The 11,355-nt window shown below is 35.4% G+C and overlaps 2 protein-coding genes across 2 annotated transcripts; one reads left to right on the forward strand and one right to left on the reverse strand.

Annotated features, from left to right (window-relative positions):
- The first annotated feature begins 47 nt into the window (after nt 1-47).
- LOC128177317 (uncharacterized) lies at nt 48-5,149 on the forward strand. The gene is made up of 2 exons (XM_052843985.1): nt 48-147; nt 281-5,149. Exon 2 carries the CDS (start codon nt 281-283, stop codon nt 5,099-5,101), a length of 4,821 nt encoding a protein of 1,606 aa, XP_052699945.1. The 5' UTR covers nt 48-147; the 3' UTR covers nt 5,102-5,149.
- Nucleotides 5,150-7,806: 2,657 nt separating this feature from the next.
- LOC128177342 (protein ZNRD2-like) lies at nt 7,807-11,341 on the reverse strand. Its single transcript, XM_052844029.1, has 4 exons — nt 11,210-11,341; nt 10,731-10,873; nt 9,163-9,247; nt 7,807-8,633 (listed from the first exon to the last, which is right to left on the reverse strand). Exons 1-4 carry the CDS (start codon nt 11,211-11,213, stop codon nt 8,254-8,256), a joined length of 612 nt encoding a protein of 203 aa, XP_052699989.1. The 5' UTR covers nt 11,214-11,341; the 3' UTR covers nt 7,807-8,253.
- Nucleotides 11,342-11,355: the final 14 nt, after the last annotated feature.

Genomic DNA, 11,355 nt, shown 5'->3' on the forward strand with positions numbered 1-11,355 from the left:
TGATATATAAGGACCATATTGAACGAAGTCCTGTCCATTTGGTATCTAAAACTTGTGACATTCAGATTGATATGACAAGACGAGTGGATTACAAGACTTACATCATAGTCAGATGTATTGTTAAAATGGGTTAACCATAACAAGGAGGTATGTTTCACATGCTTAGTGTTTCAGTATTTTTCTTTTAAAATGTAGATCGAATGAATAACAATGTGCTTAGTATACTAGTATATACACGGTTAGTTTTATTCTATATTATATCATTATTTACAATTTTTAGATGACGTCACATATCCCCAACTCCTCGATGGGTGAGGATATTTGTTGTGCCGCAATCGGCGAGGGAAATATTTTATTTTCCTGTCTAAAAATACTAGAAAAAGCAAACATCAAAATCACAGCAGTACTTACAGAAACTCAGTCCATACGAAGTTACTGTGACGAATCGTGCATTCAGTGGTGGGAACGAAAGTCCAATCTTGAAGAAATTCTCAAGGATAAACCTATCCATTATCTGTTTAGTATTTCAAATCCGCGCATCCTAAAGGAAAACGAGCTTCAACTTCCAAAGATTTTGACAATAAATTATCATGACTCTCCTCTTCCAGCATATGCTGGTGTACATGCAACAAGTTGGGCAATCATTAATGGTGAAACCGAACACGGTGTTAGCTGGCATATTGTCGAATCTGGAATTGATACTGGTGATATTCTTAAATTCAGAAAAGTCAATATTGATAACGAGGAATCAGCTCTTGCTTTAAACCTGAAGTGCCAGGAGGCTGGAATAAGTTGCTTCGAAGAACTCGTGAATGACATTAAAACAAACTCAGTTGTTCGCAATCCCCAACCAAGAGAGGGGCGTTCTTACTTTGGGCTTCATGCAATACCACCAAACCTAGGAGTGTTGTCATTTGATCGAAAACCAAAGGACACATTTAACCTTGCTCGAGCTCTAGAGTTTGGGCACCATGAAAATTCTCTTGGTTGTGCCAAGCTTTTAACCTCTACTGAAGAATTTGTCGTGGTTACAACTGCAGAGGTGGCATGCAGATTTCCAACAGAGACCACTAAACCGGGTACAATCCTTGATATTGTCGATGACAGTCTCATTGTTAGTACCTTAGGACAACCTCTTCTACTGTCGGTTGCAAAATTGGACGGGTCCAGTATTCCTCTATGCAATTTTAGAAAACACGGTTTAGTAACAGGACTCAGACTTGTCAGTGGTTTTTCGGTTGATACTTCATCTTTATCCACAATAAGGAAAAGAGAGACATTTTGGAAACGGAAATTGGACAGGTATGAACCAACAGTTTTCTTCAAACAACGCATGAATGTTGTTGCAGGTATTATTGATCTTTCCGAAGAAATCCATTTGGAAACAAAATCGGTTAAACTTCCATCGATTGCAAAAGACGACGATGAATTCATCATGTCAACTCTTGTCGCCTTTATTGGAAGAGTCTGCTGTACTTCGAGTGTCAATGTTGGGTTAATAGCCAATAAATTGCAAGTACCAAAGCACGTAGAGACGCTATATTCCGACATTTGTCCTGCAATTTTCCAGTTGAATATGGCAAGTCAAATTTGTGATGTCCTAAATGCATGCCAAGGAGATTTGAAGAAATATGGTGACTCTTCGAGCTTTCTGATTGATGTTTTCCACAGATATCCTGAACTCCGTGAACGAAAGCAAACATTGCATCACAACATAGTAATTGGAAAATCAGTTGATTTGTTGTCGGACATACTTGTAGGAAAGAAAGTTCTACAAGACTGCAACATTCTACTTCTCTACTCTGTTGAAACAAATGAAATTTACATTCATTACAGCAAGAAACCTGGTCAAGATCTTGGTTTCATATTTGACATTTTTAAACACTTCCCAGTCTTCTTAAGCTCGATCACAAAGAAAACATCGCAATTGTTGTGTGATGTATCTCTCGTACCGCAAGAAGAATTGAAAGTACTATACCCTCCTCCAACCGAAAACCAAAACCAACAAGCAAGTATATCTATGATTGATATTCTTGAGAACTGTGCTGATCACTACAGTAGTAGGATAGCCCTAAAGACATCCACAATGTCATGTTCCTATCAAAAGGTAATGCAAATGGTAGGATGTTTTTCAGCACTTCTACGGGAAACTGCTTTGAACGGGCGAAAGAGAGTCATAGGCTTACATTTACCAAATTCAATTGCATATGTTGTGTCAGTTCTTTCCGTCTTAAAATGCAAGCATGTTTTTCTCCCACTCCCTTTAGACTATCCGAAAGAACGTCTGATCTTTACAGTAAACGATTGTCGAGTTCAAACGATTGTCACGACAAAGGAGAGGGTAGACAAACTGAATATTAATGAACTGCGAGCAAATCCTAAACTAGTCAATGCTGGAACAATTGACGGAGTTGACTTGTACATTGTACAATTTTCTGAGGTTAATGAGTTTGAAAAAACGCATTCTATGCTTCTGCAGCAAAAAGACAACTTTGAGAATCTTGCATACATTATGTACACGTCAGGATCAACTGGAAAACCAAAAGGTGTAAAAGTGAGAGAAAGTTCTGTAGTCAACCTTGCCAAAGCACAAATACAGCTTTGGGATTTAAAACCTCAGGACATCATAGGCCAATTTGCTTCCATTGGTTTTGATGCCACTGTTTCAGAAATATTTACTGCTGTATTTTCTGGAGCCAGTCTTGTAATTTTCAAAGAGAAAGAACGACTAGGCCAGGAATTTCTCTTAGCCATGAATAAACACAAAATTTCAACGATAACACTCCCACCGTCGTTACTGAATGTTTACAGCCCAAAGGATTTGCCTTATTTGAAAAAAATTGTGACGGCAGGAGAAGCTTGCACCCTGTCAACAGCGGTGAAATGGGCTGAGAAAAATGAAAGAAGGTTCTTTAATGCATACGGACCAACAGAAGCAACCGTTTGTGCTACTTGCTTTGAATTTATTCCAGAAAACAAGCACGAAGATGTCAATTGCGACCTATCAATAGGAACCTCTATTCCAGGTGTTGACGTTTACCTGTTTGACGATTACATGAAACCTCTACCTCCTGGAGTAATTGGGGAAATTTATATTGGAGGACTTGGTCTTTCCGAAGGTTATCATGGTCATGCAAGCCACCTGACAAAAGAAAGATTTGTACAACATCCCTTGATAAATTCTCCAACAACTCTCTACAAAACAGGGGATCATGGTTTGCAGGATTCTGATGGTAATATTACCTTTGTCGGGCGTTTGGACGACATGTTGAAAATTCGAGGTCAAAGAGTAGATCTGAATGAAATCGAACAAGTGCTCATTCAGCATCCGAAGGTAGATGTCGCTGTAGTTGTTCCTCATAGATGCATTAACAACAACGAACTATCAATAGCTGCTTTCGTTTCACCAACTTTCATCTTTTCTTCAGAGCTACGAGAATATCTTGTTAAGGTTTTGCCGAAATTTATGATTCCAAATTCCATCAAAAAACTGGATATATCTGAGTTTCCAAAAACAATAAATGGTAAACTGGACAGGAAAAAACTAGAAAAAGACGAATCTATTCATGAACAAAATCAAGCTGTTGGACACAGTCATCTTAACGAAATCCAGCTCCAGATCGCACAAATCTGGTGTACAGTTTTAAAATTAAACCCTTCCTTTGCCTACTCACTACATAGACAGAGTTCATTTAGCGAATTGGGGGGAAATTCGCTTCAACTGGTACTTTTGCAGAGACATTTAGAGGATGCATTTGGTCTACCACTTTCTTTTAGTGACATTGGCTCTGCAGATACAATTGAGGAATTTTCAGATGTGGTTAAAAGAAAGAGAGATGTTTTGAAGAAAAATGAACAAATTTATTCACAAGATGACGAAAGCCTCCGAAATTTGATTATCGGTGATTCTAACCTGACAAGAGATCTATTTCTATCACAGGCAAGAAGAGGGTCTGTTGATATGCCACATATATCAGCAACAAATCCTAAAAGTTATTTAAGATATCCGAAGAATATTCTTATCTCAGGGGTTACAGGTTTCCTCGGTGCTTACTTGCTTTCTGAACTTCTGGAAAAAAGCAACGCTCATATTTGCTGCATGGTTCGAGAAACGTCTGAAACAAGAGGAATAGGGCGAATATTCGAAAATTTACGCCGATATGACCTTTTCAAATTTGAATATACCAATCGAATTGCTGTCGTCATATCTGATTTGTCACAACCACGCTTGGGTATAGCTCCAGATATTTACAAATCCTTATGCAATTCCATTGACGCTGTGTACATGAATGCTGCAATGATGAATTTCAACACAGATTACCATGACCACAGGACAGCAAATGTATTAAGCACCAAAGAATTCATCAAGTTTGCATTAACAGGAGTCCAGAAAATGCTTTTTTCTACTTCAACCTTAGGAGTTTTTCTGTTTCCGCCTAAATCAGCACCAGGAGAGCCAAACAACCAGATCTTATACGAGTGCGACGAAATGGAGGACCCCATTGAGATTGCTGGAGGTTATGGTCAAAGTAAATGGGCAAGCGAACGACTTGTTATGCAGGCCCTAGACTTATTACCAGGAGGGGCTATATTTCGACCCGCTAGAATAAGTGGCTGCACCCTTAACGGTTTTGGACCAAAGAATGATCTCTTTGCATCTACACTCATCGGAATGAGGAAATTGGGTTACTATCCGGATATGGATTTTCCATACGATTTAACACCTGTTGATTATGTAGCGAAAGCAATTGTAGAAATTTCGCTAAGAATATGTAACGACAGAGGAAAGAATTATGAACGTGTTTTCCATCTTTTCAACAGGAATACAATGCCTTTCAACCGACTTTTTGATGGAGAAAACATCAAACCTTTGTCTTTGGAAGAATGGAGAAAGGTGTTAAAGTCTGCTCCAGAAGACAATAAAGAACTCATCCCATTGACTCCATTCTTCTTCTCTTCGTTCTGGGACAGATCGCCATATTGGCCTATATTTGACACCACAAATACAGACTTTTTAATCTCCAATGAAACCAAACAGCTATTGAGACCAAGTAAAGAACTCCTTTTAGTGTACAAAAAATACTTTGGTATGATAAATTAATCATCGGAAAACAAATTGGAAATAAATAATAATGTTATTATTTTCTAAGCTTTAACAGTTATCAATTGTTTATGTGTGTAATTACCATATAATGTACTTGTACAGAACACTTTGAATGTAAAATAGGCAATAATTAAATTGTTAAATTACCGAAAAAAATCTATTTGCAACATATTTTCAAAAAGTGATGCATTATTAGATAATGATGTAACAGTACAATAGAGTTATTAAAATGTGATGAAAATTAAATCGAGATACTTCATTTTGCCGAGTAATTTTGCATTTCTCGATGCACCGCTTATAAAAATAGTGTTACCTTCTAAGCATAAAACATTTTTTTTTAAATGTAATGTTATATCGTAATGCTTGCTGTATATATGTCATAAATACGTTAATATAAAATATTCATTTATTGTTTTATTTGTAATGATGTACTGACAAGTAATTTTCGTTGCAACAATTTATAGCAAAATACATGACAAATTAAAATATATATTTTAATTTATCAATTCATCTAATTTTTGTGTAACACTATTTAAAACCTATTAACTCTAATTGAAAATGTTGGATAATGAAAATCTCAACGCAAAAGGGGGCCCATGGGCCACATTGCTCATTTACGCAACATTCCATAACTAATGTTAGCAGCCTTTTTTAGAAATAAATTGTAGAAAATCTACTACGATTTTGATCCATGTAATTGTCAAACAAAAGTAAATAAAACTTAATTAAGGCAATAAAACCTTATAAGTCTTAACCGTTCGAATCGGGGTTTTTTCATTGTATTGATTGACATATAAATTACGATTTTTATACCCATGACGGCGAGCTTCGTTTAACTAGAACTGTAATTGTAACTCTCTGGTTTAAGTTAAAAAATAAAACGTGTGAGTATCTAAGCACAATTCTATTAAAAATAACAAGATGGATAGGGCACTAGTTAAAAATTACCTATATCACGTGTCCTTGTAAAACACAAACATTTAACCAGTCGTTGAACAATTTAGCGATCAGAAAAAAAACACACGGTGAAAATACATATTACAAATAATGCAATTGCATTTGGCTAACAGTCACGTCAAACACTCTTGCCAGAACGCATATTACTATACACGCGTGGGAAACATGATGATGGGGAGGGCCAAATGGATATATCTCCCTTTTAAAGAGGGCATAGCCCTCCATTTTCACAAACGTACGTGAATCCCCTTCACCTAATGACGCTTTGTGTCAAGTTTGGTTGAAATTGACCCTGTGATCAGAAAAGCTCACTTGAGATTTCACCTTCGATGCGCTAAAAAGTAAAAATGCCAAGTTAAACACAAGTGCTTAATCATTTTTTAATTTTTTTTAGTTAACTGCTAAATCAGTTTTCCTCAGTATTATTTCTAAAAATAAACATGTTACTTTGCTGAGGGGTAGCAGTTATGGACTTTAATAAGACAAAAGATTGGAATTTTTTATTCCATGTACATGCATATATATAATAATACATTCTCTGAAGGAATCAAATTTTTTGAATACACAAATGCGTGATTGTCATTTGAAACATACTATACAGTAATAGGGTTGTGGCTACTTGTGGGCATATATGCCTCGCGGCTTATATATTCCTTTAGATTCTTTCAAATAAAATACCCTGAAAAAAACACGTGGCGCCTACCCCACCTACATAATGTCCAAGTGTTTGAGCTTTTCCAAAGATAACTCAACTCCCATATGCATGTTACTAGAGTTGGTTTCTCAATAATCACTGTCTGTCTTCCGTGCAATACTTTTGGTTATTGAAATTGACTTTTATTAAATTAATTAAACATAATAAGTCTTAGAATACTCGATGAGCTACTTTCACGGGCCCCGCGCTACACCGATCATGGGCCCCGTATGTGCGATTCTACACGGTGATTCAGGTACATTGCACTACTACGAATACATGACTGTATATTGGTTTCCCAATTTTTTTTATTTTCAAGTATGTTCAGACATTTTTTAAGATTGGGAGGTTTAAATGAGTTGGTTTAAAAAAACGCTTCCAATAAACCAATTATTTAAACAATGAAATGTTTTCTTTAACGATTTAGGCAGGATATGAAGGTAGCGACATTGCAACCCGCGTTAGCAATTATGCAGTTTTTTCTGCATTGATGCTACCTTTAAAGTCCGCATGAATCATCTAGCATTTTATTGTTTATATTTATTTTTACTTGGTAGATTAATATTCCAATATATATTGTTAAAAACCTGCAAAATGTAAGGACATATTTTACATTAAGAAAACGCCATCATACAGGATAAAATTATGATATGTTTTGTGAACAGCTGAAAGACAACATCTATTTTTTTCATACTTATTTTTTCGTAAATGGTTAATTTACATTACTAACAGTGTGGTATTTTAAAAATCTTAATCTTTAAACTTACATGTAGATGTTACAGCTATTCAGCAAAAATCAGTATATACATGTACATGCATTTCCTACTGAGGGACCTGGGTATTTTTTAACATTTTGATGTATGAAAACCTGCTATCCAACACTTACCTGTTTTCAAGGAAACTGAATCATCTTTTCTCTTACGCGTGAACATACATGAACTGTGTAACTGACATTAACTTGTACACAACTGATGAAAATATTAGTCATGTAACAAATAACATATTAAAGATATCACTGACAATGTTTTATTATAGTTAAAGCAATACAATTAATGTATAAAATAAAACAAAAACAAAATGACCAAATATTAAAGTGTCAGATATTGGTTTTTTGGTCTTTTTTTTGTTCATAGTAAAACTCTTACACATTATACATGTATGAACATACATTCAGTAATTTCTTGTGATATGAAAGAGAGATTTCCAAAGTACATATGTGATTATATTAACTATACCTAGTTACTATGGCAAATTACTAATCAAGTTTAATAAAAATACTAGACTCTGGAACAAATCAGCATGGCACTTTGTGACCATAAAGACAAATATAATTCCAAGGGAAGGTCCCCTTTCTTTTGAATAAAAAAAAACCCATTAAATTTTCATATGGCCAGCTAATTTAAATTAGAATCATCAATCTGTGATATAACAGACATACACACCGAATCTTTTGGAGGCACACAACTTAGTACATTTGTATGTGTAACGGCATGGCAAATCATGACTGTGAGGACTTCAAGCTCTGCATTGCATCAGCACTGGCCTTGATGAGGTTACACAACTGAATGCTATATTCTACACTACTGGAAGCTTTTAATTCCTCACTTGCCCACCTAATTTTTTCACACAGACTGTCCAAGGCAGAACTGTAGTCAGGTATTGGCCACACCCCTAAACTTTCACTTGCTGGCTTTGCCGCCTTTTTGGCCCCTTCTTCGTACAGACCTAGCCTGGGGTCAATAGACAGGGGGGAGGGTTGCTGTCCTTGGGATACCGCCCTTCTACCAGAAGTTGAAGAGGCTGCTGGAAAGGTTCTGGATCCTTGTGTAACGCCTTGTCTCTCCTCGGTCAGAGATCTGGCTGCTGATGAACTCATAACTAAAGGAAACAAAGGATTATATCAATGTGATATACCAGTACATATAAATCTACGAAGCCTTTATGTATTCATGAATTAAATATCGGTTTTGTATGTGACTTCATTACTTTCTTTCATTTGATAATTTGCATACCACAGTCAAGAGAGAGTAAGTGCACCTTAGTCAGATTTGTATGATACTGTCTATATGCAATTCCTATTAATTTTTTTGTTTTAAACTCATATCTACTTGTATATTCCTGAACTTCCATGTAGAGGAAGGCCAGATTTAAGTTAGTCTCATTGATGAGTTAATGTAAGTAAATGGTTTACTCCAAAGTGTTACTATGCACACATAAACAGGTTCATATCTACATAAATCTAACCAAATACATGTAAGGTACCGGTAAATATCTGTGATGCACATAAATTGCATACCCAGCAACTCTATCATAAACAAGAGACCTATGTGCATTTGTGTGAGGTATTCAATAGTTGTACTGGCTGAACATGAACACGGATGCTCAAGTCTTTTAATGACTGGCATACCTGGATCATCCTTGTCTGTGTCTGTATCTAGCTCCTGGCAGGCAATGCAATACTTCATTGCTTGTTTATCTTCCAAAAGTATTGTCTACAAATGATTGCATTTTCATAGTTTTACAATGTATTAACACATGCAGAAAGGTTGCTTGAAAAGAGAGCACTGCTGTAAATTGTCAATTCATTCAATGTATGGTGCTTCATACACTATGCTTCAGAGAAATAAATAGTTGATAGACCCTTTTTTTGGTTTTTAATGCCAGTTGACACGTTGCAGGTTGCACTACAGTATTAAATTTTACAATATATATTTACCAAAATTGCACAACTTTAGATACAGATTAAAAATTCAAAATGAACTTCTGGAAAAAATCCTCTTGACATCTTTTTAAACAACGCTTCATTTACAATTTTCTAGCAAAATACACACGTGCATCCAGCAAGGCGTGAGACTTTGTTTACCTCGAAGTTACACATGTGCTTGAAAATCAAGCCCGGGCCTTTTCACCCCCCTCCGGAAACAACACGCATCAAAAATTCAAATGACCTCGCATTATTACAAAAATGGGATAGTTAGACCTCTTACACATTGTTTTTCATCTCATAAAAAAAATCAGCTCCTGTCACGTGCGGAAACGCCCCGAATTCAAAGGAAAATTCGGGAATTATTTTGGCTCAGCCATGTTTTGACGTGAACCTTCAGTGAAATACTGTTATGATACCTGTTTAAAGTAAGATACAGAGCTCACAATTTTTTGTTACGTTAAAAAGGCTTGTGCCGTTTTGGTTTTTTTTTTTATATCTATGTTGCAGGAGAAATACATTATCTAAATTTGAAATAAAATAAGAAAAGAAAACACCAAAAACTGTATAATATGGTCAAACAAAACTTTCAGAGAGAAAAATTTAAGAAAAATGAAGTTTTTGCCAATATATTCATTGACAACATATGCTAACAAAATCAAGGTACTAGCTTTGTTTACATAACAAGGAAATGGAAGCTCTGTATCTTACCATACTTATAACTTCACAACTGACAGTAAAATTTGGACTGATTATTATAAATACCCAAGTTAGGCATTTATATTCATAGACATTAAAAACTGAACTGTACAAAATTAAGAAAAAAAAATGTGAGCATGTCCCTTTAAATTTTAATTTGATACTCACTACAATTTATTTATGATATTGTGGATTCCTAATTAAACGCAAGGAATTAATATCAGCATAAAATCGCGAGAAGCACCCTTCCCGGATTTTAAAATCTCGCCATTATTTTCTAAAAGTTGAGAACTGTAAGAAATAAGTAGAAAAGTTCCATGTTTTTCATTCTCGTGATTTGATACAAACTAGTGGGATCACGGAATTAAGTACTCGCGTAATGTAAGGAATTTACAGTATTATATCTCTGTAAATGTTCCCTATTTAAAATAACAACTAAACCAGCTATTTTATCTAACCATGAGATAGTTTCTGTGCTATCCACCCATAGGGAATTCTTTAGTCAACAAAACCATTCCTCATAGCCGGTAAATAAGTACATGTATATAACTACATTTAATAAAGAAACCTACATCACACGTTTCACAGACACTGCCCAGCATTTTGTAGCCCTTTAACAGGTAGTCCCCCATCAGCTTGCTTATCTTGTCCGATCTCTCCCGCCTGGCCTCCAAAATCTTCATCTCTGCCTCTGATGGAGGCTCCCATTCAAAATCTATCAATTGAAAATTGTTACAATCAATGTTACATTACAATGCCTGTTGACTATAATCTTAAACAAAAAATGAAATAGTGCAAATTGATAATTAATCATTAACAGATTAGAGGTAATTCGATTTGCTTCCCTTTGGGAAAATCATTGCAGTGCAGTAAAAGATATTGCAGTTTATGCCCTTTCTTTAAAATTTCAGAAATATACATCAAATGATTGTTTTCCCTTGTGTATTATAGGAAATAATTATATAGGCCAGGATATCATTCATTAATCACGTTAATAATCATCTATACCATGCACATTCACAAGACAAGTTGTTATAAATAATGGACATACCCATGCTGATGCTCTCCTTTTTCTTGTTTTGAATGGCGTGTTCCTACCTGGACAGCTCGTACAATAGTTTGTTCGTTAGTTTTCTCTAGATCTCTTTTTTAAATAAAAGAATCGTTGATAAATTTTAATTTGAATTGTTTTAATAT

Source organism: Crassostrea angulata, chromosome 3 (genome assembly GCF_025612915.1).
Source record: "Crassostrea angulata isolate pt1a10 chromosome 3, ASM2561291v2, whole genome shotgun sequence".
Classification (NCBI taxonomy): domain Eukaryota; kingdom Metazoa; phylum Mollusca; class Bivalvia; order Ostreida; family Ostreidae; genus Magallana; species Magallana angulata.